Here is a 27873-nt window from a genome sequence, read left to right as displayed (position 1 = left end):
TGCTCAGTGGGTGACGGACAGAGGAGCAGAGGAAGTAGCATCCACGCCACTGCAGAATTTAAAGCCTTTATTTGACAAATGCGGTGAAACGTTGTGATGAGGTGACGGCAACGTAACAAGTGATGTATGTGGAAATTACCATAAGGCTAAAGTATTGTGAGACAGTCAGCCACAACACAGGATGAGTCAAACTGCTGATTTATGGCTTTTATGCTCAAAAAGAAGAAGTGGGTAAAACCTGATCCAGCAAAAAGGTAGGACATTAACTGTCAGGAGATACATGTCATCTATTGCTCTGTAATCCTAAAGACTTCAAGACATGTATGTTTGTCTAGAAAATGATTGTGGGGGCCTGCAGGTTAAGCTTTCACCAAAATGCTCCTGGTGGTATTCTTCCTGCATTCTTTAAGAGAAGCAGGGGCGTGTTCAGACTGGTTGTGAACGTGCTGTAAATTTGGTGTCAACGAGGAAGTAGCTGTGACAGGTCCAGGAGGCGGGTGAAGGTGTGGCCTCGCAAGAACAGCAACACAGCATGCAGGTAGACACATAAAGCCTGATCAGAACACAGATCTGCTCTGTTACAGAGACTGTCTGCACTTGGACAATGACGCCAACACTCCTATTGTGGGTCCTCATCCTAAATGCCTCGCTCAAGCCCTCAGGTAAGTCACTGGATACTGTTACCTCCTCTCAGCATGGTGGCTAATTAATAACTAAAGCCTAGGTTTCCTATTGATTCAAAGGCACTTTAACTTGTGGGTTTCTCTTCCTGAATATAGCTCTAAAACACAAATATGATATATTCTATTATAAATTAAATGAATGAGGATGTTCTTTTAAGACTTGAAGGCACTATATGTGTGTCCCTTCCATTAGTTTGAGGATAATAAGTGATATCTGTCTCCACCTCCATGGTTGATCTATCATTAGCTAAGTTTACCCTGTAAGCATCAGAGATAATGGAACTTTTTAGACCTCATCCATTTGCTTGTGCAACATGTGGTTAGACAGGCAATGCTCAAGATGAGTGACTTTGTCTTTATCCTGCCTGGTGTAATATCCTGCTTATCAGTGACCCCTAATCGCTGTCCTTACATTGTAAGCACACTTATTACCATTAACTACTGCTTTCTAATCTAAGTGAATTACTTAAAAAAAGCATTACAAGTGTTGTGACACACTAACGAGGCTGGAATTCAGATCACAACAAAGCCACCACCCTCTCAGGTGTTACTGTGTACCTGCTGACAGGTAACCATGACTCAGAGCATCCCAGTCATTTCCTCTGAGACAGCTTATGCTGACTGGGAGATACCATGTTTGGTTAAAAAGTTTCTTAACATTGGTGAGAGGGCGGCGGGTAAAGATGAGGTGGAAGATATGAACAAGCAAATTGGGAAACAGGAGCATTGCCAAATTTTATATTCAAGAACAGATGAAAACAGGAAACACAAGAAATGAAAGAGAACTTTTAATCTAGTCTTATTAACAGTGTTGGGAAGGTTACATTGAAATGTAATTGGTTACAGATTACTAGTTACCCTGTTAAAAATGTAATAAGTAACTACTTTAATTACTTCATCAAAGTAATGAGACTTTTTGATTATTTTTCTAGTGTTTAAACTGGGCAATAAAGCTGAAAAGTCCTAAAAATGCATAAATGTTTCACCCAAATTGGTCCCAACGGCTTTTTTGACCTGTGATCTCCAGGAACATGCCTACACAGTAAAACAATGCAAAGCAACAGAATGATTTTATTTTACATATACATTTTTCACCTAAAAGAATATTCAGATGTAATACCTCTGTAATCATCAACATTTTGATAGGAAACTGTAATTCCACTTAATACAGTTTTTCACAGTAACTATAACTGATTACTAGGGATGTCCCGATCACATTTTTTTTTTGCATCTGATTCAATACTGAGTCATTTATTTTGAAACCGAGTCCAATACCGAGACCGATCCGATACTTTGCAAAGCATTAAGAAAGACAAAAAAAAGAATGCATCCAAGTTGTCCTATAAGGTTTGTTTTTTATCTAAATAGTATCCAAAATGCTTATCGGTGGTTCAGCAGTACAAAATGTACACAAATTCTGAATTGTAAACAAACTGTCCCTCCAGAGTTGCCGTAGGGCTGTGATAGGCGAAGTTCGGCAGTTAGGTGTGGCTGTGTTGCTTGGAATAATGAGAGAAGCGGTGGCCGCTGAACCTGTTGTCTCGACTCCTGTCCGTTTATTGCTTATTAGCTGCATTCAGTTTGGCGAACCCAAGACGCTCGGTTACAATACATTGGAAAGCGGAGGCAACAATGAACAACATAAAAGAAAAACCTGGCCATTTTTGTTGTTTTGATTCCTCCGATCTTTTATTACAGATTCCGATTTTGTAAAAATAACGTGATCGGTGCCGATACCCGATCCGAGGATCGGATATATATTTATATATTATATTATATATTGTGTCTTAACTCTGTGCTTTATTGCTTTAACTTAAAATTATGATCTATTCAAGCAGCTATTCAGAGAATACTATAAAATATTCTATTTTGGGTTTTTTTATCTGACAAACATGCAGAGGTGGTGGTAGTACTTTTTCAGCCCTAAATATTGTCTACAGGTATTCTTTTTACGTTGCTATCAAACTCAACATATTTTACAAACAAGGTAAATCAGTCTGTGTGTCGCCTACAAGGTGAAACCCAGGGCAAAAACGTGAGACAATGATTTTCAAAGAGATTTTAGCGAGAACATCAAGTGGAAAGTATAATAGAAAGAAGTGGCATTTTGGAAAGTGAGGGAGACATGTCCCCCCCTGTTCCTTGCAGTAGTTAAGTGGTGTGTTTAACTTGATCAGTCTGATATGAGGGCATACACTTTTGCTTTACACAAAGCCTTTAGTGTTCCCGCTGATAAGGTTGTCAGAGAAGCCCTCCTCTGATCACTAGTTTCCATGACAGAGCTTCAGGTGCTGTGTTGATACTGTATACACTTCATATTAATGTGTCATGGGCTGGTAAGCAGGGGCAACAGAAAGTCCCATAATTACTGCACTGGCTGGTTACCCAAAGTGTTTGAGCCACAGCCAGAAACACCAGAGGGCATACGGGAAGTTAAGCAACAATTTTGTACTAATCCATCCTGAAATGATCTCCAGTCAGCGATGAAGGCTGATATAAATAACTCAATTCTACAGCTAACTTAGTAACTAACTAACTCATTTAAAGGATCCCTCTGTAAAACTGTAATCATTTTTCTGACATACAGCTTGAGTTTTTGTCATTGAAAATAAGAAGGCTTATACTTTTGGGAGAAGAGCAGGTCAATATTTGTCTTTCCCTGTCTCTTCTGTGTAGGCCAGGGGCTCGAGCAGTTTCTCAGCCTTAGGGTCAGGGCCAGTATGGGGTCATCAGAATGCAGATGGGGTCACAGGAGGTGTGTCAGACTAACAAAATAAAGCCTGAACTATTGGACCAGGTTCTAAATAAACTCCACACGTGTTTCTTGAAGGAATAGTTTGATATGAAACATGTTTGTGTACTATCATTTATTCCTGCCAGTACAAATCTCATGTTTGAACATGTCGTTTTTATGCTTTGATTCTTGAAAACGAAATATAACATGCTCATAAGTGAGTTTTGGAGGCGCTGGTGCTTGCTATTTCTCTTGTTCACTTAAAAGCAAACCACAATGTAAAGAACTGAAGAAGAAATCAGAAAACAGCATTTTATCCCTGCAGTGGTGTATTAAATTAAATTAAATTTCTGACACAAACATGAACACAATTTGGATTTATTAACATAAATGACTGAGTTGACAAGATGGGTGATAACAAATTTAGTTGCTAATGCTCTGCTATTAGAACACTATTGGCAGCACTATACTGAAACATATCCTCAAACTCTGAAACGAAAACTAGGTCAATGGGAAGTTGGGCTTGATGAACTGTATGATAGTTACTAACAATATTTCTCAGATCTCATTCATGTGGCTTTTCTGTTGACTGTAGCCACAGATGTTAACTATACGATACTTAACTGATCACTCTTTGCACCCAAGCTGATTGGAAGCATGCCAAACACTGTATGTTGTCATTTAGTTTGGAAAATGCATGGGACATGTTTAGCATAGTTAGTTAGCACAAAGAAAGGATACAGGGGGTTCAATGCTAAACTGCCTAAATTGACTATTAAAAACATACACCTTTAAACAACTATTGACTTTATATACCCTACAACACTGGTTCCCAAACTATGAGGGAGACGGAGGGATCTCCAAATATCTGATTAGAATATATATATATAACGTTGTCAAAATAAGACAATATTTCAAATGACATTCCTGACGTGTAATTTAGTTTGACCTTTCCTGTAATATTTTTGTTTTTATATCAGCCTGGTACGTAGTTAAGTTCATGAACGTAGCAAGTGCATACAGAACGAGCTAAACTGTGATGACAAGATAGTTAGCGGAGGTAAAAACGATCATGTTTCCATCCAATCCTGTATTCATCCATCCATCCATCCATCCATCCATCCATTTCCATCCGCATATCCATGTCCAGGGGGGCAGCAGGCTGAGCAAAGTATTCCAGACATCCCTCTCCCCAGCAACACTCTCCAGCTCCTCCTGGGGGATCCCAGATGAGATATATAATCCCTCCAGTATGTTCTGGGTCTGCCTCATGACCTCCCACCAGTTGGACGTTCCCGCAACACCTCTAAGGGGAAGTGTCCAGTAAGCATCCTGATCAGATGCTCGAACCACTTCAACTGGCGCCTTTTGACACAAAGGAGCAGCGGCTCTACTCTGAGCTCTCTCTGGATGTCCGAGCTCATGGTGCCAACACTAACTATTAGGAAGAGAAGTGTGGATCAGGAGGGGAATATTTCGAGCAGCTCTGTTGAAACTCTCAACAATCAACCCAGCACAAGTGTTAGTGCCTACTCCAGTGAAGTCTTCACAGCAACTGATGAGGGGCTGGCCCTAGCAGTTTATGAGAGTTGTGTGGGAGAGTTCTAGTATTACCTCTTTGTATAGTATGGCTGTTACTGACATAAGTTAACAATAAATAATCTCCTGATTAGGAATAAATGCGCTTCCTGCGTGAACGGTCCACAGCCAAATAGGGTAGGCCTACGCTATTGCATTTTCACATCAGTCATAGCAGTGGTACTTGTAAAGCCTAATATTTAATAAGGTGGTACTTGGTGTAAAAAGTTTGAGAACCCCTGCCCTTTACATTAAATGAGCACATTCTTTCTTGGCACAAAGTAATATGATGTATGTTGTATCTCCACAGAAAGCCATGGGCGAGACTTTGAAGAGGTGAAGGACTATGAGGTGGTCCGACCTGTCAGACTACACACAGTTAGAAAAAGAGACACAGAGGTACATCTGTATTTTTCACATTTTATTTTCAGTGTCACAGAGATGCATTTGTACTGTTCTTGCGTACACAGACAAGTTTCAATCAGTCTTTGTTTTCTGCAGCATCTCAGGCCTGAGACCATGAAGTATGCAATGACTGTGGGAGGAAGAGACATTGAAATGCACTTAGAAAAAAATAAGTAAGTTGTTCCTTCACTAAAGCCAGACTTCTGGCAAGTGTCGGGCACAAAAACACACATGGTATAACTAACCTTGAAGGTAATCCAGTGTCAAAGAATTTCTAAAATATTGATCGCTTGTTGAGCATTAACCGTCAACATCTTCACTCAGAGGAGACATGAATAGATCCACTGTTGTTGGTTCAATAGATTATCATGCCTGGGAAAAAGCAAGTCTTAACATGGTAAGAAGTTGAGTCAATGTTTAAAACAATGTCTCAGTGCTACTTCCTTGTTTTACTTCTCTTTTCTTTTTTTTCTCTTTTTTACAAAACCTGTGGCTCTCATTTCATTAGTTTATATCTTTGCCAGCAGACACATTGAAGGCCATGTTATTTCTTTGTTCACCACAGATTTTTACAGCCTCACTATCAGATTTCCCATGTCACACATTTGCTGTAAACTGTTGAATTCACTTATTTTCAATATGAATATTTGGTGTGTTGTGTCAGAGCCAAAAACAAGCCTGATGAATCATATAGGAAGTAGACACATTATGACATGATGGCCATTTATTTTTATATTTTTGCATCATCAGTGAATTACTCACCAAAGACTACACTGAAACTTACTACCAAGAAGATGGGACTCGAGTCACCAAAACTCCGAATGACATAGTAAGTGTTCTGCATTGTTGGTTTCAGTTCCCCATACCTACTATGTGACTTACCTCAAATTTCACATTCAACAAAACATTTCTTTGACTGTCTAAAGTTGAGTAAATGCTAGATATGTTTTATTTTTCCTTCTTGATAACCCTGTCATCATCCTCATGTCTTTATCAGGATCACTGCTACTATCATGGGAAGATTCTGAATGACAATGAATCATCTGTTAGCATCAGCACCTGTGATGGACTCAGGTGAGCCCTCAAATCATCCTCTCTTTAACTTTACTTAATGAGAGTTAGTTGTCCTTAAATCATCCAAAAACAACCCCCTCCATATGGTATCTCACAATAATGCATATTCCCATTATAAACAGAGTTAATAGAGATAACCTCATGCTATCTTAATTGGTTAGAATAAATGTCAATGGATGAAACCAGAGAACCAGATTGCATTGACGTAATAGAGTTTTTGATTCATACTGCCAGCAGAAAAAAGCTGTGAGTGCATTGACTGAGGTTCTATGCTTAAGTAGAATTTTTATGTTCTTGTGTTTAACTCGAGTATTTCCATTTCATGCTCCCTTATACTTCTTCTCATTTCAGAGGGAGATAGCGCACTTTTTACTCCACTACATTTATGTGACTGTTACTATAGTTACTTTTCCAAGTAAACCTTTCAAAACCTGCGGGAAGGGGTCCTCAGAGTTACTGCAGGGGGCCGCCAAAATATTGTTTGTTAATTTTATTAATTAAAATATATGTGAAATAAATAAATAAAAATAATAAGAATAATTTATAGTACCCACCATTGATTATAGGCTAACTGTTACCAATGAATCCCAATCATGTTAGCTAGCTAACTCTAAATCACTGTGCAACACCTGTCCATAACAGAAAGGCAAACTAGTTAGCTAAAAGTTACACAGTATTGAAGCATATTAGTCAGTTAGCTGTGTTAATATTCCAAGTGTTCAGAAGTCTCTGAAATAGCATCTACCTTAGAAACAAACGATGTATAAATATATGAATCTGCCAATATCATTACTTTAATAGCTTAGTATTGTATGCACCATAAAAAGGTATGTTATAACATGGTGCTCATGCCAACCTACACATTATTGTTGGCCCAGTTTAATATGCAAGTCAGTTTAATACAGTTTATGTAGTAGGGGGTCCTTGGTCTGACAAAAATTGAAGACCACTGCTTTAAAACATATGATGACCTCATACAACATATTGTTGTGAACATTAAACCAGTGTTATCTAATCTTCTTGGCTTGAGGCCCTTTTCAAAAAGCGTTGTCAATTTGGGGCTCGTTGTTATGTTTCAAATGTCAATTTTATTTTTTATCTTTTTTTATTTAACCTTTATATAACCAGGGGAAAGCAGTCACGTTGAGATAGGATATCTCTTTTTTTCAAGCGAGCCCTGGCCAAGAGGCAGCATATTTAGAAATTGGATGAAATTGATTGAATTGATTGGAGAAAATATGTAGGGACCTCCAAATAAATTAATTACTTTATTAACATACAAAATGTTGGTCACTGAACACTGTTTTTATTTACATTAATCATTTTACAGCCCCCCTGTGAGCCTTTGGAAGGGTCTTGACCCACAGTCCACCCCAAGGGGGTGCCAGCCCCTGAGTTTGGGGCCAACATTACTGTTGGCGGAGGGGAAAGCGGGCGCACTCATTTCTTAAGCTAGTGCAAAGGTTGTGGTATCTCCTGAAACTAAACTACCAAAGGCATACGCTTATACCAACCATGTCAGTAAAGCTTGTCGAGGCTAAATAATGCTCCACATTGAGTATAAATTTTGGTGAGGGAACAACTGGCATGGCTGTTTTCAAAAGGATCCCTTGAACTCTCACTGGCATGGCTGTTTTCAAAAGGATCCCTTGAACTCTCAACTCAACATGTGTGAATAATAATGGATTCGCTTGGTACTAACAAGTTTCCCCTGAACTTGAGAAGGCTTGTTCCTAGTTAATGTTCTGTTCCTTACAATCAATATATTCTTCAAATTAAAGCTTTTTAAGGAAAAGGATAACCAGCCTGTTTGAGGAACAATGAACCACTTGTATAATAACTTTATATAATAATAACTTTAATTTATTTATTTGTTTGGCAATTTGTGGGATATGTGTGGGAGTTCAAAGGGTTAAAAACATGTGAAAGGCATCTGAAAGAAGCACAAGAAAAGTGATGTCACTTCAGGTTCCAAAGGGTTAACTGTAAAATTAGCAATTAAAGTTTATCAGTATGCGATTCCTTAACTCTCCATATTAACATAGTTTTCAGTTACCCTATATAAAAGCATAATCAAATTCTTGAAATTCATTTACAGCTTGAAGCTTTGGTGTGCCACCCCAAGATTTTCAGTGGCCCCATCCAGACACCCCTGGATTAAAATACCTTACTGTATATGATATATAGAGGTTAAATTATGAGCAGCTACAACCATATCCCAATTTTAAGTTCATGTTCATGTATGATTGTAAGGTAGCTTACCTGCTCCTAAGAGAAAAAAACAAAAAGAAAAAAGGGGACTTTTGGCTCCACTCAGTGAAGTGTGACTCAACTGATTTATTCCTGCCTTAGAGCGATATTTATTCTGTATAAAAGACTACTTGTCATAATTTTGGTTTAGAGGTTACTTCAAGACGTCTGCCCAGAGGTACCTGATTGAGCCCCTATCTGATGGGGATGAGGGGGATCATGCGGTGATGACTTTTGACAACAAGACCTACACGCCTGCAGTTTGTGGTGTCACCAACACCAGCTGGAGTAGCGACTTCGAACCCCCAACAAGCCGGAGCCGCTCCAGATCAGCGGTAACACCACTGCTGTCATAACACATTCGGTCTAATTACATGACAAGACAAGTCTGACAAATTTAAAGCTTTAAGAGGCTAAAAGGTGTCTTTATATGCTTCCTTCTTTTGTCCTCCAGGGTATATCTATCGTCCAGCAACAGAAATACATTGAGCTCTACCTCGTTGCTGATGATCGTGCGGTAAGATACACACACGGAAATTTACTGTGAAACCCAGAGGAAATATTTTTTGGGCTAATCCTGCACTTTTTACTGTGAATGACACGACCAAAGTTATCTTTCTGATGTTGGTAAATGTCTGTAGACATAAAACGCTTAACACTTTTCTAACTTTTTGGGTCTGATAAGAATCACAAATTGTTATTCTGGTCATAATCAGTTTGCGATTATAAATCATGGGATATTTATAATGACCAACTGCTGATAGACAGGATGTGACCTTGCTCTAATATGATGTTTCAGTACACGAAGATGAAGAGAGATGAGGCAAAGCTCAGAAAGAGGATATTTGAAATTGTCAACTTTGTCAACATGGTGAGTCAGATCATTTGCTATTTCTCGACAAATTCCAGAGCACAAATGACACATAACCAACAATCAGCTGTATTTTATGTGTCATTTTGTGACGACATGCAGTCATCCTGTTTTTGACTGACGTTAGCAGTGTGGATGAAACCTTTCTTATGGTTTCTTCCTGGTGATGTCCTGCTTGCTTGCAGGCATACAAGCCCCTGAGGACCTTCATTGCTCTGGTAGGACTGGAAGTCTGGACCAATGGGGACTTGATCAATGTGACCCCCCCAGCTGGGGCCAACCTAAATGCTTTTATGAAGTGGAGGAACAGTGACCTGATGAAAAGGAAAAAGCATGACAACGCACATCTCATCAGGTATGAGCAGTCTCGATAAGTAGACAAAATGGGCTATAATTTTTTTCCAATAACAGGTAAAAGTAGCACGCACATCCCAAAAAAATTTAATGCTGGGTGCTGGACCAAAAGGTAAGTATGGAATAAAAGATAAAGTCCGCACACCAGAAACTGCTCCTTGAACAATTTATTCATGTGTTACGTTTCGGGCCCCTGCCCTTCATCAGACATCAGATGTCCCTTCATCAGACATCAGATGTCCCTTCATCAGACATCAGATGTCTGATGAAGGGCAGGGGCCCGAAACGTAACACATGAATAAATCGTTCAAGGAGCAGTTTCTGGTGTGCGGACTTTATCTTTTATTCTATAATTTTTTTCCGACACTAGATATCAAACAAGGCTAGAGACTGTATCTTATGAAGTATCTGTGAGATGTAAATTTGCCACATCTAAGCAGGAGAGAGAGGATATGTTATCTCAGAGCCTTACAGTGTGGACTCTCCTCTTCCATGCCTCTGCAGTTTATATTTCTTGTTAAGCAGAAGGAAACTGTAAACCCTAGTTCTCATCTTAAAACTGCAAAACCAGTCACGTTGAGTTTCACAAGTTTAACGACTTTGTTTCCACATCATGCCTATGTGATTTCGTGTACTTGCACATTGAACCATAATAGTTTTCAACAGTAGTCTGTGAAATGATAGTCAGACACAGTTTCCCCCATGCAGCATTAACAGCCCTTAAACAATAGCCTGTATCACTCCATTCACGACAAGGAGGCATGTCAGCTACGCCTCGATAAGCTGAACAAACATGTATTTCAAAGTTACTTTGGCTTACAAGAGCTGCCAGCCTTAATTGTTTGAAACTTGTTGTTGATGCCAGAAGAAACTCTCCTCCCCACAAACAGCCAAATGGAACATTTTGGAACGGAGGCTTTAAAATACTTGGTTGTTTTGTCACACCCTATAGTGCCAGTTTAGGTCATGTTGACCTGGTAAGTCATTTCATAACCAAATCATGCCTTTGTAAGAGAGGCAAAGTTGTTTACTTTCTGTGGACTCATGAGGAAATCAAGAGAAGAGGTAACCAAATGAAAGCTACAGAACTGCAGATGGTGTTTTACATATCTGAAAAACCGAAAAAGGTTACGTTTGCACATTTCATAGGCACATCAGTGTTTCTAATGCGACATAGTTTATGAGCTGGCTTCGGGAGGTGGAGGGGTGATGATGATGCTGATGGATGGCATGACACCTAGGCACAGAATGCTTGCCAAGTTACAGACAGGTTCAAGACCAACAAACAACAAAACTGGTTTTAATTTAATGAGTCATTGCTGTGTTTCCAGCGGCTTTTTAGGCACCAACGTGGGTGATTTTTAACGACCCCCTTTTTTTCTGCAGCTTTTTCGCACCCAAATGTGGGTTGTGGTTTAGCAACCCATGGATGTGTTTCCATTGGCTTTTTAGGCACCAAACATGGGTGTTTTTCAGTGACCTATGGCATGGCCATGGCATTTTTCCGGGGCTTTTTAGCCCCAAATGTAGGTGTTTTATAGTGATTAATGACTGTTTTTTCAGCGGGGATAGTACCACAAAAAACGGCTGTTTTCTTTATCAAGATATCGCTGCGTTGTTTTTGATGTAGATATCCCTGCTTTTCCAGGGGGATTGTACCCCTAAAACATGGTCTTTTGCAGAAAGAAATTCTGGCAAATGAGATTCAGAGTATGAAGAGATGTGGATGTGGATTGTTAGATGAACACCATAGGTATGGTTTTGGCACAATTCATGTGTGAGTGTTTCTTATATTGTCATTACTTGTCTTTCAGTGGTATTGACTTTGAAGGAGCTACTGTGGGACTGGCCTACATTGGGACTCTTTGCTCAGGTCATTCTGTTGGAGTAATAGAGGTAAGGTGTTTGTGAGAGAAAGAAAGATTTGTTCTGTCTGTTATTTGGTTGCTTTATCTTGTGCACCATACAGTCTTGGCTGGGTGTAATGTTAGCAACCAAGGAATGCATATTAAGCCACGTTCACGTTCTGCTCTGCCTTACTCTGCTTTACTCTGATTGGTTTACCCTGACATTCTTACCTATCTTTTACCAATCTCACTTCTCTTGCCTAAATCTAATGAACTCATCCAAAGAAGGCAATGTACTGGCCAATCAGAAAGGAAGTAGGGCAGGTCATGCCTTCACCAGTCTCAGAAAACTGTGGATGGCATTGTCTTTCTGTCAGTCAGTCCACCACTTTGGTCAGAACTGAAATACCTCAATAAGTATGGGATGGATTACCATATCATTTTGTACAGACATTTATGGTTTGAAGTGAAAAATGGTTTGAAGTGAAAAATCACAATAACTAAGGGATGTTGAACATAGAGACAGAGCGCAGCGCGTCATAATCTGAAAGCCACGCCCCCAAAGGGGAAACGAGGCCCGCTTTCCCCTCACACTTTCCCCTCCATTTCCAGCCTGTTTGAGTTCTCCCTTAGTCCAAATGCCGAAAAGTTGCTGTGTGGTGGGCTGCACGGCCAATAAAAACCCAGAGCTTAGCTTTCACCAGCTGCCGAGCAGAAAAACGTAACCTTGTAGAAGACAAAAGTGGACACACAATAAAACGTGAGGCTTCAACAGGGAAGAAATTGTGGGATCCTGACACTCGGTATGCCTATGTGTGCAGCAAACACTTTGTCAAACATATTTGTTAGAGTAACAGTTAACTGTATTTATGTATGTTAAGCTAAAGCATTGACAGTCGATGAATGCACCTTCTGTTAAAATTGTGCCCAGCGCTCCGCGATTCAAGCAGTCCATTCCAGCGGTCCACTCTAGCACTTCTATCAATCTACCAGCATGTAGAGACATGTCTCAAAACAACAACGTGTACCAGTAGTAGGAACAGGCTGACGGCTGGGCATGCCGAAATGCTCATCTTCTTAAAAAAGAATCTCCACATCATGTTTCTTCCAAGACGAGCAAGGTAAGGAGAAGGGACACTGAGGTAGACCAGCAATATTAAGCTTATCAATGCCTACTATATCAATCTGGTAGGCATAGTGTGCTAAAATAATCCTTTGCCATCTTATTATTAGCTAATTATTAGCTAGCTATAGCTAATAATTTTAGCTAGCTAGCAATTCAGTCGTGGAGACTTGAAGGCGCGGCTGCAGAGGCAGAATGACAGCGAAGTGAGCGAAGAAGCGGAGGGGAAAGCGGGCCTCGTTTCCCCTTTGGGGGCGTGGCTTTCAGATTATGACGCGTTGCGCTCTGTCTCTATAGGCTACATTCATGTCTCCCTCAGGATGTATTGTAATAACTTTAGTTATGCATTAACTTTTCATCTAGTGCCACCACCAGGTAAAATATTTAATCTGTCCAACTTTGACCCCAAACCTGCAAAAACAGACATCTCCATCAGCCTCAGCCGCACTATGGGTTAGCATGCTAATACTATAAAGTAAGATGTTAAAAACTACCTGCTACACATTAGCATGTTAAAGTTGTTGTGGTTACAATTTAGCCCAAGGCAACACTGTGCCTAAGTACACCCATACAGTGCCACTAGCATGGCTGTTGACTTGTTACAGCATGAGTTACGAAATCTAAAGGCAGCCAAAAAATCAATAAGTGCAAAAAGGGAAGCAGATCTAGGTCCATGTATTTGACTCTCCAGCTTCCGCTGCAAATTTATTTTAGTGTCAGAACTTAAAGGGATAGTGCACCCAAAAATGAAAATTCAGCCATTATCTACTCACCCATATGCCGACGGAGGCTCAGGTGAAGTTTTAGAGTCCTCACATCCCTTGCGGAGATCGGCGGGGGGAGCAGCTAGCACACCTAATGGCTGACGGCGCCCCAGACTAACGTCCAAGAACACAAAATTGAAACCACAAAATATGCTGCTGCTCATCTGTAGTGATCCAAGTGTCCTGAAGCCCTGACATAAAAAGTTGTTTCGAAAATTTTGTTTCAATTTTGTGTTCTTGGACGTTAGTCTGGGGCGCCGTCTACCATTAGGTGTGCTAGCCGCTCCCCCCGCCGATCTCCGCAAGGGATGTGAGCACTCTAAAACTTCACCAGGGCCTCCGTCGGCATATGGGTGAGTAGATAATGGCTGAATTTTCATTTTTGGGTGCACTATCCCTTTAAGCAAATATTTACAATTCATTCTTAAAATGCCATTATTTTGACAACTAGTTCCCAACAATCATCATTATGTTACCAAATCTCTAAACCTCTGTTATGTATTATTCTAAAGGGGAAGTGTAACTTTTCTTCACATGATAATACAGTGACACGTCTAGACTCCATCATAGGAACATGACTGTGGTCAGAAAGTCAGGACACAAAGCAGATTGAGGAAACATATTTGTGTCACAAGCTAGATGGCAAACCTCGGTTAAACAAATGTAAAATGGTGGTAAACATGACTAAACTTCAGGACTTCCCCCTCTCAGGATCATAATGACCGGGCCATTGCAGTGGGTGCAACACTGGCCCATGAGATGGGCCATAACCTGGGCATGGACCATGATGACTCTAGTGCCTGTGCTTGTGTTGGTGATAGCTGCATCATGGCTGCAGCACTGAGGTAAGAAAAGTTGTTTAAAAAAAAAAACCTCAGTCAAAAAGTGTATCGTAAAAGTAGGTCAGCCACTGCAGTTAAACATTGATTTGTTCATCTGATGACAATTTTAAATAAACTCCACCAATTTAGCACATCAGAGTCAGTTTAGAGGTGCCTGCCAGACCAGTGTAGCTACATTAACTAAACTTGACCAAACTGGTTGCATTGTGGGTAATGTTCTGTAGGTGCCAGGTTTTGACAGGGAAGAAGAAGCATCAATACAGACAGACAGACAGACAGACAGACAGATAGATAAAACTGAACTGAAGTCTGTGAACAGGATGTGTAGGTGTTTGGTAGTTGCAGGGTGTGGTTGAGAGTTATGTTGACTGCATCCTCTACAGACCGGTTGGCTTAGTGGATTTTAAAAACCCAGTGTGAACAGTGTCTTATTTAATTGATGTGGGAGGTAAGGGTCATTGTTTGGAAGGGAGCAGGGGCTTTTTGTAATCCATCATGTCCTTAAGATTTTTCCATATTGATCTGATATTACTAGTTGAGAATTGTTGCTCCAGTGTCATTGCATAGCCGATCTTAGCTTTTCTCATTGCAGCACCTTGCTATGTAGTCTATCTATCTCCATTTCTATATGCACAGTTCTTTTTTTCATAGGAGGTGTAAGTCTTCCGGGAACCAGGCTTTTTTATTGTCATAAAGTGTCACTGTTTTGGTACATTTCTTTGTAGAACTTAATGAATGACATCACTGTGTCCGTCAGCTCATCAAGAGAGCTCATCAAGGTTATATCTTACATACAGTAGCTACACCCTCTACTGGACCCTATGGATAATACGTCAATCAAGCACACTCATTCGCCTTGTGAAATATGCAAAAACATAGCTGGCCAATCGGGACATGATTACCCGAATACATGTGGAGCCCACAATATGTAAGGAGCAGTATGACGCTGTCAGCTCTTCTGCGATAGCGATTGCCCGCTGATAAGTTTCAGCCAGTCAGGATCAGTTTAGCTGGGCTGGTGTTATGTCCTAACATGGCATTCATTCATCAGGCTCCACCCATTATACCCACAGAGTCCAGTTGAGGGCAAAGCTTGTGTGACATAGACCGAAGGTTACAATATTGTAACCCTTGTTCTATTAACACAGGAGGACCCCTTCACCTGGTGGCCTGTTGCTCCTATGTCACATGTAGACACATCCTGATTGGTCACCTACGTTTATGTAAATTACAGTAGCCAAATGCGTGCTCATGATGGGAGGAAAGTATTATCCATAGAGTCTAGTAGAGGGCTCAACCTGTGTTAATAGAACTCGGGTTACGATATTTAACCTTTGTTTTGTTTTAAAATGTCCATCATGAGTCTGACGTGATAAGTCTGAGTGTTATAAAAGTGCAATGCTAAATCAGTGGAGTACTCTTTTAACAGAAGCCATTCTGACATGTCACAGTAGGAAAAGCCCAGGTGTAAATAACAAAAGCATTTAGCTGCTGTGGTTGCAGGGTCCTCATATTGCATGTTCTGACTGTCACATTGTCATGACTTAGTGGGACATTTTAATAATGGAGCCATTAGAGTCATATTATTATTTACACCTGTGCTTTTGACAAGTCACAATGTCTGCTGTGAAAAATTAAAAATAGCTAGATTTACTCAAAAACTGTTTCAGAGAGGCTTTGTTGAGAGGCTAGAAGAAGAAGTAGAAGAATACATGGCATCACTGTTTTAATTTAAAAAAAAAAAAAAAAAGCCTGTCCTTTAAAAAATGTGACTTTGCCCAAAAATGTGTTGTTTTTTTTCTTCAGCTGGAATGTTCCTCGAACTTTTAGTAGCTGCAGCAGCAGCAACTACGAGAAATACCTGATCAAGCGCAGCCCCAGCTGCATGCTGGACAAACCAGACTACAGAGCTGTGGTGGCTCCTTCAGTCTGTGGGAACGGCTTTGTGGAGAGAGGGGAGCAGTGTGACTGTGGCAGTGTGGAGGTAAATGGACCAAAAAAGAGCGCTCATCCAGGACATGCAGAGGAGTACCACAGGGCTTAGATTTACCAATATATACAGTGAAATGTTATATTGATCAAGGAATATATCATAGAAAGGGTGAATTACTTTGCCTACAAATATGTTTGCAAAATACAATAATGTAATTTACACCTGATTTACTTATGATTGAAAGAAACAGGGTGAGAAAGGCTTTAGCTGTTGACCAGCGCTGTTATAAACTCTCTCCCAACATACTTTTTGTTTATCTAATTTGGTGATACAGGGGCTGTGCAATTTATTCCAATCCAAAGATTTCACATTGTGGCAATACGACGAAGCACACAGAGTGAAATGCATTCACTGCACTGATTTTGAAAATGTGTCTGTGTGTATCTGCCTCAAGGCCATTGTCTCTGAGAGTAAGCCTCAACACCTTGTTTCCTCTGTCTGATCTTGACTCTTCTGGTTAGTTATTTTGCCTGAAGGCATTATGAGAATGAGGCTGGTGGACATGCACCAACCCATTTATTATTAGGGGAATCAGAGTCTGTCTTCTTTTCAGCTGTGAATGAAAGCAGACACATTAGTGCAGACCAACACAACGATCTGATGTGAAGTCTTAAAGCTCTTTTTAAGATGTTTGGATTGTACATTAAGTATCATTTTCCAAGAGCCCATACATGCAGGCTCAGAAACAGCTTTTTTCTTTGGGCTGCTATTAAGTTAACCTCAGCTAGCCTACTAACTGCTCGCTGTATACAGCTTCCATAGTGCACAGCATCTCAATTATTTTTTACTCATAAAAGTATTTGTGTACTTTAATAATCCTGTCTCTTAGAATAATTTTCTGTCCCTCAAAGATGATGCGATGTTGTGATTGTAGCAATTATCGCAAATTCAGGTAATCCCTGTGTATTCTATGTGACCTTGCAATCATCAACACATTTAAATGGGTAAAATCTCATTGCATTGTAAAGCTGCGTGCAGCACATTGATTCACTTTCTCTAACTCTCTCTCTCTGGCTACCTGCTATCATCACACGGCTAACATTACCCAATGGTTATTAATAACAGATTTAACAGCCATTTCAGTGTCACTGTGAAATTGTTGGGACTGTTTAACGACTCAGTGTTGGATGTCAGCTGCTGCTGCTTTAGTTAATGCTAACCAGGCAGAGAGAGCAGGAGGACAAAGCTGACTGAATTTTGTTTGTACATTCCATCATAATAACCTGCAAAGCATAACTCAGCAGTTAGTAACTAGTCATTTTCACAAAGTTCATTCCAGTGACAGCAGCTGCAAATGTGTTCAGACCTGTTTGGGCCTCTGTTGGTATTGAGCAGAGGCACAGACAACAAACTCAATGCTTGCTTGCTCCTCACACCCCCACTCTCAATGTGGTATGCAGCAGGAGTGCCTTGTTGCTACAGATTCCTGCTCTTTAACAGATAGCAGCTCATTAAATATTGAGATTTTATTCAAAAGTCTATTTTGACAGGAGAAACCCCATAGTATAAGTGAATGTTGTGGTATTTTGAGTAAAGATGTATGGAGTTAAAGGAGCTCTATCATTCCAACACATTCTCACTCCGACCTTGTCACACATTGACGTTTTGGTCATGGACTTCGTCCACATACGAAGTGCAAGGTACCCTGAGTGCGTTGTTTGTTGATGTTCTGGGACGTCGTGTCGGCGGCTTTGGAGTGAGACCGTGCTCATCATTCAGTGGTTGTCTGCACACGGCTCTTAACAGCAACTAACAGTGCTAAAAATGTGAATGGTGATAACAACAGCAGCAGTGCTGACGGAGCTAACAGTGCTAATCTGGGGGGATTTGCTAGCCAGTGTGACACCCACATAGGACACATATGCACCAACATGCATGTGCGGCCAGACTTTCCACCACAACAAACAGAAAAGCTCAGATTACAACACACACAGAGGTAGTGTGACTTCTCTCTCTGCTCAGGACTCCATTACTCCACTGTAACTTTACATAGCAAATATTAGTTTGCTGCTATATTAATGCTCTGAATATCATATAGAGCTCCATTAAGTCATGTACACCAGCCCTTACTATATACCATATTTTTTTATGCAAGCTACCACAATACCACAAACATTTTCTTCTGGTCATCTACATCAAGTATAACAAATTATAAAATAATAACAAGATTTAGTTCACAGAGACTGAATTCTGTCTTAGTATCACCCAGGTCTCCACAGAATACACTGTCACTTAAGTTAATAATGAAGGAGGCAGAAGAGCTCACTGTGATGTTTAAAGTTTTTTTGGTTTGTTTTTTTAGAGGGAAACACACAACTCAGAGGAAACCTAATATAACAGAACACTCCTGAGGGGAAGGAAGTGTAACACAGCATGTTGAAGGAAAGGATTAACAACAGCCTAATAAGTTCTCTCTTGTCCTTACAGGAGTGCTTCAACCCATGCTGCAATGCCACCACCTGCACCCTGAAGGAGGGTTCACAGTGTGCTGAGGGCGAGTGCTGTGACAACTGTAAGGTGAGTAAATATGAATTCATAAATCCTGTTGTACCTGCTGCAGGGACTTTCCTACCATGAACTCTTCCTTCACTGTGTATTGTGATCCAAGTGTCTGAACTGCTGCAGCCCTCTTGTGGGGATTTTAGGTATTGCAAATATTTGAACTTGTACCAGGACAAAAAAAACAAAAAAAACAAAAAAAACCTCACAAGCTCACAAGTAAACCACCCTCCTGACCTTTGACCTTTTGGACATAAAATATCACCACTTCATCATTTTATCCTATTAGACAATGTGTGAAATTTTGTCATAATTAGCATATGAATTCTTGCACGGTGGTGCGGTGGTTCGTACTGTTGCCTCAAAGCAAGATGGTTATGGGTTTGAACTGCTGCTATCCTGTGAGGAGTGTACATGTTCTCCCCATGTCAACATTGGTTTTCTCTGGCTTCCTCCCACAGTCCAAAGACATGCAGGTTAGGTGAACTGGTGACTCTAAAATGCCCGTAGGTCTGAATATAAGAATGAATGGTTGTTTGTCTTAATGTGACAGCACTGTGATAACCTGATGACCTGTCCAGGGTGTACCCTGCCTCTCGTCCAATAACACCTGGGATAGGCTCCAGGCCCTCCACAACCCTGTACTAGGATAAGCGGTTATGAATAATGAATGAATGATTGAACATGTTAAAGTGAAAACTGTTATTTCCAACATTGTCCCAAGATGTTAGAAGACAAAGGAAACACAAAGAAGTACAAGACGTTCAAAATAAAACAACATAATGAAGATGTGAAAACATCCTGAACAAACAAAATCCTGAGATCCAAAAACACATCACCTTATTGGCCTCAAGAGCTCGGTTAACTGGGTTACATAAAATGATGTCTGAAAGACACAACCACAACCTAGGCAAAGCAAAGCGATGTTATTTATGTGACGTATTCATTCACATATATTCATACACTGAGACAGTTTCACAGTGTTTAATACTTATAAAGCATTACATATTGAATAATCTATGACATGGTATGTAATCTGATCTGACGTACTGTGACTCCCACCTCCACACAGATCTCACCTAGTACCACGGAGTGCCGCAGAAAGCAGGATGAATGTGATCTGGCAGAGTACTGCGATGGGAAGAGCGCCACCTGTCCTGAGGATGTCTTTGCGGTGAATGGCCTCCCATGCAATGGAGACCTGGGATACTGCTACAACGGCCAGTGTCCACAGAGGCCGAACCAGTGTTTCAAACTGTATGGACCAAGTGAGTGTCCTGTTCTTTCATGTATTTGTTGTCATGTTTCGTCACACTACTTTGTTAAGGAAAGAGACAATATTAGAATAGGGTAACTATCCCATTAAACGCTAAAAGGGCTCCATGAATTTCTCTTCTGTCATCAGGTGCTACAGAGGGCCGTCCTAAATGCTATAACCATAACACCAGAGGAACCTACTACGCCTTCTGCAGACGTACAGAAAACCAGTACATCCCCTGCCAGCAACAGTGAGTCTCAGCAAACATACAGTAGGGTAACTGCTTTGCAATGGACCCTTAAAAGTTAGTGGTGCCTGCAGAAATGATTGATCGGGGTGGCCAGATGGGGCCACTGACTATCTTGGGGTAGCACACCAAAACCTGCTGTTCCATGTCAATATGGAGAGTTATGGACTTACATACTGATATACTTTGGTTTCTTATTTTACAGTTAATATTACTAATGACCTGATGTGCATAGACCAGTATGGTACAATTAACAATTTGAGTTCCACAAAAATCCTGTTTTAACATGTTCAGCATCCATACATGTCAGGTGATACATTGATCTTTAAATAGACTGCTTGTCCTTGTCCTTAAAAAGACATATTTACAGCTTTTTTTGAAGGAGTATTTTGATTGGAAGGGACAAAACATTTCCATTACACAGGTGGTAAGAGACATCCTGATACACTGATCACTGACATTACATTAAGGTTTTTTTGCTCGCGGAATTGCAACCCCTATTCAAAATAAGTTGGGACACTGTAAAACATGAATATTAACAGACTGCAATGATTTGCAAATCTTTTTTGACTTATATTCAGTTGAATACAGTCCAAAGACAAGATATTTAATGTCCAAGCTGATAAACTAAAAATTTGGGACAGGGGCAACAAAAGATTGGAAAAGTTGGGGATTACTGAAAAAACACCTTTTTGGAATATTCAACAACAAAAAGTTGCAAAAGTCGTAACAGGTGTAAGTATCATTATCGTATATGAAAGGGACATCCTTGAAAGGCTCAGATGTTCACAAGCAAGGACGGTCACTTTGTGAAAAACTGTGTGGGCAAACAGGCCGTGAGTTTAAGAACAACGTATCTCAATGCATTCTTGCAAAGTATTTAAGGATTTCACTGTCAACAATCCATAATATCATGAAAAGATTCAGAGAATCTGGAAAAATCTCTGCATGTAAGGGCCAAAGCTGAACACCAATATTGAATGTCTGTGACCTTCGAGCCCTCAGGCTGCAGTGCATTAAAAACTGACTTGATTACATAAAGGATATTATTACATGGGCTCGGAAACACTTTGGAAAACCATTGTTAACAGATTTAATTGCTGCATCTACAAATGCATGTTAAGACTCTACCGTGCAAAGAGAAAGCCAACAGCATCCAGAAACACCTCCAACGTCTCTGGCCCCAACCTCATCTGAGATGGACTGAGACAAAGTGGAAAAGAGTGCTGTGGTCTGAAGAGTCCACAAATTAAAATTGTTTTTGGAAATCATGAACGTGGTGTCCTCTGCGCTAAGCAGGAAAAAGATCATCCAGATTGTTACCAGCTCAAATGGTATGGGGGTGTGTTAGTGCCCATGGCATCATGGGTAACTTGTACATCTGTGAAGGCACCATGAATGCTGAAAGGTACATACAGGTTTGAAGTAACATATGCTGCCATCTAGATGATGTCTTTCTCATGGAAGTCCCTGCTTATTTTAGCAAGACAATGAGACACATTCAGTGTGGCTTCATAGTAAAAGAGTGCAGGTACTAGTCTGGCCTGTCTACAGTCCAGACCTGACTCCCACATGTGTGGCACATTATGAAGTGCAAAATATAACGGAGACCCTGGACTGTTGGGGAACTATTGAGTCGTATATCAAGCAAGAATGGGAAAGAATGTTGATTTCAAAACTTCAACAATTAGTGTCCTCAGTTCCCAAACACTTACTGAATGCTGTTAAAAGGAAAGGTGATGTCACACACACAACTTTTTTGAAATGTGCTGCAGGCATCAAATTCAGAATAAGTGTATATTTACAAAAAACAATAATGTTTATCAGTTTGATTTTTAAAGATCTTGTCTTTTTGACTGTATTCAGTTTAATATAAGTCAAAAAGGGTTTACAGATTATTGCATTCTGTTTTTATTTACGTTTTACATGGCGTTCCATCTGTTTTAGAATTGGGCTTGTAGTTAGAATTGGCTCTGTGTACATATTTAACCCCACTCTTTCCTTTGCAGAGACGTGTTTTGTGGGAAGCTCTTCTGCCATGGCGGTAATGCCAACCCAGCCTACGGCCGCATGGTCAGGGTCGGTGACTGCAAGGCAGCTTTCTTTGAGGACCACACCAAAGACTACGGCCAGGTGGACACTGGGACCAAATGTGGGGTTGGAATGGTAATAAGCTCTGTTAGCCTCTTGAATGATTTTTTAAAATATGTTTTTAAACAGTTATTCGTTCTTTTAATGTGTTTTCTGTTCATGATTGCTACAAAGTCAATGGAGAAATTACATTCACCTGTTTGAATGTTGCAGCACTTACTTTGCAGTACGTATCAAAGTATGCAATGTCTCTCTCACTTTTTTTTTCAAGGTGTGCAGCCAGAGTCAGTGTGTGGAGCTTGAGACAGCGTACAGAAATGTAAACTGTTCGGCAAAATGCAGAGGCCATGCTGTAAGTACATGTCGACACAGCTCAGAATTTATTTTAAATATCTATTAATCTGGTTGTTTTTTTGTCGTTGTTATTTGGGTAACAAAAGTAACACATTAGAGGTTTAGTGTGTATGATATAGTGGTATTTATGGTAAGATTGCAGATTGCAACCAGCTGAAACTTTTAGGAGAACTACAGTTGCTGATGCAGCATTGGTTTGTCCATTGTAGGCTACTGTAAAAAAATAAAATAAAATACAACGGACAGAGGGATGTCGTATGCTGTAAAGCCCTGTGAGGCAAATTGTGATTTGTGATATTGGGCTTTATAAATAAAATTGATTGATTGATTGACTCCATGGAAGATGACCTGCTCCATGTGTAGATATAAACAGCTGATTCTAAAACTACACTTCTTTCAGTAATGATAAACTAATGAAAATATAATAATGAAAATTGCATTCCATTTATGCCAGTATATCCCCCTTTAATGCAACACACTGGACCTTTACATGATTAAAAGTTTTGAAAACTCTATCTAATAACATCAACTCAAAAAAAAAAGAAAAAGTGAACACTAAAATGTATAAAACACATGGACACAACAAACAGAAGAAAATAGAAAAGTACTATAACAAAATGAATATGAAGTACACATGTAAATTGCCTCTAGCAGGCATGACATACAACTGCTAAATAAGATACAAGGACAGAAAACAACACAATATATAACTTTATACTTATCCTGGATTTACAGATTGTGAAAACAGGCAGGAGGTTTGTGTTGCAATACAACGATACTTATTCCACAGCTGAGTTTCACCTGTATGTGACAGAGAACTGGTGGAGTTGTTCTAAATCCTGTAGGAGGATGCAGACGAATTACAAGTCCAGTGTTGAATATGAGTGGGTTACTGAATTTTTCTGAAGATAATCTATTTACAGTGGCGTGCAAAGGTTTGGGCACCCCTGGTCAAAATTTCTGTAATTGTGAATAGTTAAGTGAGTAGAAGATGAAACATGCTTTTCAACATTTTAAGCAAGATTAGAGTATTATTTTTGTTTTGTACAATTTAAAAATAAAAATGAAAGGAGCACCAATCAGAAGTTTGGGCAAAACATGTGCAAAATACATGTGTTTGGGATGTACTCAACATAGGACTGGATAAATGAGACTTTGATTATACCGCATGAGTTGTGTGAGAGTTTGTAAACAGATGTTTTGATATAGTTTTGTTGTTGTTAAATGCGGCCCCCCTTTACTTAAAGTCATCAAGAATTGTTTCTGTTTTTGGATTCTTCGTTCACTGTGAAGGCATGCGATAAAAATGTTTTTTCACAAATTCAGCGTAACACAGAGTGAGTAACTGATATACAAATGGTCATTTTGTGGGTGAAGTATTCCCTTAATGGTGCCATGCATTTACAGGGGTCATTAAACACAACGTGATAACATCTGATAATGGCAGGATTTATGTTGTGTTTTTCAGGTGTGCAACCACAGAAGTGAGTGTCAGTGTGAGCCTGGTTGGATGCCTCCTTACTGCGAGTCCAAGGATGCAAGTTTGAATCCCATTTCTACAGGTAAGACCCTCCCATACTTGTTCATTAGTATCAAAATGTGTGCTTTCTGCACAACTAATATTAAATTTAATAAATCACTGATGTTGCACCACTGCATCCAAACAAAACTGATTTCTATTCCATTTCTGCAGGACCAGCTATTGCCATCGCAGTGGTAGTTGTTCTAGTGGTTTTAGGTATCATTGCTGCTGTGTTAGGATTCTGGTGGAAAAAACGCCAAAGTCCCATATTGCCAACGTAAGTAATCATCACCCTATTTCAGGTCTTGGTTTAGCTATGTATGTTGCTGTAAACTCACTTGAGTCCCTCATTTTCTAACAGTGCACAAACGCGGAGGAAGCCGACAGCAGTGAACAGCTCCGCTCACCACCTAAACAGTGCACCAGTTCCTAGTCAGCCCATGCCAGTGCAGGTAATTTGAACTAATGTGTACTACAGATGCTGAGTTTGCATATGACATATAACTGTGCATTCATTAATAATACTTGAAATTTTAGGGTGGAAGGCGAAAGCCCAAAGCAGCTCCACCTCCACCTCCGCCAGCAGGGAACAGACCTAAACCTCCGAGCCAGAACTACACAGCTGCACGCCGGGTAACTGTGATTCCTGCCACATTACACACAGCTCACACTCATTTGACACTGTATTAAACACCACAACGTTCGAAGAGATACAATCAAAATCTTTACATACTTCTTCACTAACAGTTTGATCAGGTATACCATTCAGATTGGCACCAGCTGGGGTGCCGTATGTTTCTTTATGTGTTAATAACTTCTATTAAAGCCACAAAAGAAAAGCACAGACAAAATCAAGTTTTGTATTTCTCCCCTGTATGGGCGCCCTTTATTCCTATGAGTTCTGTTGCCATGTTTTGAAATTACTTGGATCCTGCCCATTACAGGGCCAATAGAACAATCACACTAGAGACTTATGGTGGCCGAGTGGCCACTATGTTAAATTAGCTTCATAGCCCGATACTGTTCCTGGGGGCTTGGTGCATGCGTGTATCCCACTGCTAGCTGATCACAACCACTCTACACCGCGCTCACATGACGCTTATCGCTGATATTGGGATGGGGTCATTGTGGTAGCATATCTTCCACCTTCCAGTTCCCCACCCTGGTTAACACTGTTAGCTGTCAGCACCGTTACTGTTTTTAACGCTGTTTTTGGAGTTAGCACCATTAGCTGCTAGCCCCTAGCTCAGCCATGTTGAGAACCATATGCAGACAACCCATACGCTCTGAATATTGTATAGAGCTCCTTTAATCTGCCATTGACACCTGCCAAGAAGTAGTCCAGCACATAATGGGCTGTAAAACACAACTACCCAGATCTTTAGAGCTGTTGGTAGATGTTAGACAGACCAAGGCTCACTTTTTCCCCCTGCTTCTAGCTTTTATGTTTAGCTAAGCTAACTAGCTACTGCCTGCAACTACATATTTAACACACGAGTGGTATCCATCTTCTCATCTAACTCTCTGCAAGAAAGCAAGAAGGTGAATTTCACAAAATGTCTAACTATTCCTTTAAAGTTTGGTCAATTAAAACATCTATTTTTGGTTTGTCCTCTAGGCTCTGAGGCCAGTACCTCCACCAAAGGTCTGATGTCTGACACTGTGCCACCCCTTTGTAAATCTGGAGAGACTCTTCTTTGTCCATAGTCCCCAACGAGCAGCTGCTGGTGATCCAGAGAAGCAGTTTCCTCTGCAGTTTTTTTCCACTGCAACGCTGTCTGAAGCACGATCGAGTGTTTGTTCCAGTGACGTGCAGCGTGCAGGATGAACATACTGGATTTAAAATTGTTACTTGCATGCCATGCACTGAGGACTTGATATTACAGGGATGAACTTGTTTTTAAGGCACTTTTTTATTATACAGGGTTGGGGTTAGTACAACTGGAAACAGCTCTGGCCCTGAATGTGAGCCATATCATTTTATACATGTTGTGTTATTTTGTCACAAAAACGGTACAGAATATTGCACAAGACTAGATTCAATTGTGAATCAGTATTCAGCGACTGCAGTTGTTTGTTGATATTTCATGTTGTATTTTTAAGCCTCAGAAATATCCTGAACTGCTTTCATTAGCTTGATCTAACATTTCAGGCACTCTAGTGCAGTACAGTGCAATTTAATAGAAATACTAACTCAGATTTCAGAAAACAAACAGTGATTAGGACTGCATTTACCTTGCCCCTCTTAAGTTCTGTACTATGCTACATGTCCATATTTTTTGTTAAATCTCAAGCAATACCTTCATTAATTATCAATTAAAATACGAGACAGTAATAGATGAAATGTTTTTTTTTTGTAAGAAGACACATTAGGTCTGTGAGAGTGTAGACAATGGCAGAACCCAGCGTTAAGACAAAAATACACCATGTTAAACAAGATCAAGTTAATTTCCAAATAAATAAAATATAATTTTTATGTTCTACAATCAGCACACTGCTTGAGATTTAAGCAAAACGTTTGACATTGTAGGTTGTAATTTATTGTTATTTCTCATCTGGTTTATGTAAATACATTTTTTAAATGCACATTTATCATAGTGCTGCTTGTTTCAAGTTCACTATGTGAACAGGTACAAAATAAAATATCCAGGTTTCACAGTCAGTACTGAGGCTGAAGGTGGTGGGGTTTTTCTAAATGTTGCTTGTCGCATTTCTAACCAAAACCTTGTAACTTGTGAAACATGAGGGTTCAAAGCAGCGAGGATTTATAGTAAATAATGATAATGATGACTGTATATGTTGAAATGTAGCCAATATCTGAAAAACACAAGACATCATGTTACTGTCCTAAATTGTGTTAAAGAAAGCCCATACCCAGGTGGTAGTAATCTTGATTTTAAAAGGCCTGTGACTGAATATTACTCCTCTCTGCTTTAACTGTTTGCCCTCGAGGGAGGCAGTGACCCCAGATTATGCTACTGAAAGAGGGTAGGGTTGTAACAGGCAGCTCTGAGCAAGAATGTCTATGATGTGTCACAAAAAAATGTTGCAAACAGAACCACTTAATGAAATTTAATAATGGGAAACTGTTATTGTTTTGTATAAATGCATTGTGTACAAAAAGCAAAATCTTAAAGCTTAAAGCACTTTTTTTTAACACACTTGTCCTATCTTAAAGCTGCATAAAGACTTTTTTCCGTGGACTTAAGTTGTGATGTCTGTACTGTTTCTGAGGTACATTAACTTCTTGGTACAAACACTTCAGTTTTAAAACTCACTAATAGACGAATCCAGATTCATTTCCCCACTGTCATTGATGAGAGTGAGCTCGAAACCTAGCGGTTTGGAGGCAGGGTTAAAGGAAATGCTAGTGCTTTGGCTCTA

The 27873-nt window shown here is 40.0% G+C and overlaps 1 protein-coding gene across 1 annotated transcript; it reads left to right on the top strand.

The window, feature by feature from the left end:
- Positions 1-92: 92 nt before the first annotated feature.
- On the top strand, positions 93-27873 carry adam28 (ADAM metallopeptidase domain 28). The gene is made up of 23 exons (XM_050051980.1): positions 93-254; positions 585-662; positions 5306-5394; positions 5497-5573; positions 6151-6229; positions 6398-6474; positions 8876-9059; positions 9179-9241; positions 9524-9595; positions 9781-9950; positions 11764-11845; positions 14395-14528; positions 16332-16509; positions 18946-19035; positions 20090-20285; positions 20423-20525; positions 22532-22688; positions 22885-22965; positions 24436-24529; positions 24661-24766; positions 24851-24941; positions 25027-25122; positions 26108-27873. The coding sequence occupies exons 2-23, from the start codon at positions 605-607 to the stop codon at positions 26138-26140; spliced, it is 2310 nt and encodes a 769-aa protein (XP_049907937.1). The 5' UTR covers positions 93-254; positions 585-604; the 3' UTR covers positions 26141-27873.

The sequence above is a fragment of the Epinephelus moara genome, chromosome 8 (genome assembly GCF_006386435.1).
Source record: "Epinephelus moara isolate mb chromosome 8, YSFRI_EMoa_1.0, whole genome shotgun sequence".
Classification (NCBI taxonomy): Eukaryota; Metazoa; Chordata; class Actinopteri; order Perciformes; family Serranidae; genus Epinephelus; species Epinephelus moara.
Note: the sequence above shows the minus strand (reverse complement) of the source record. Positions and strands in the feature narration are given on the sequence as shown.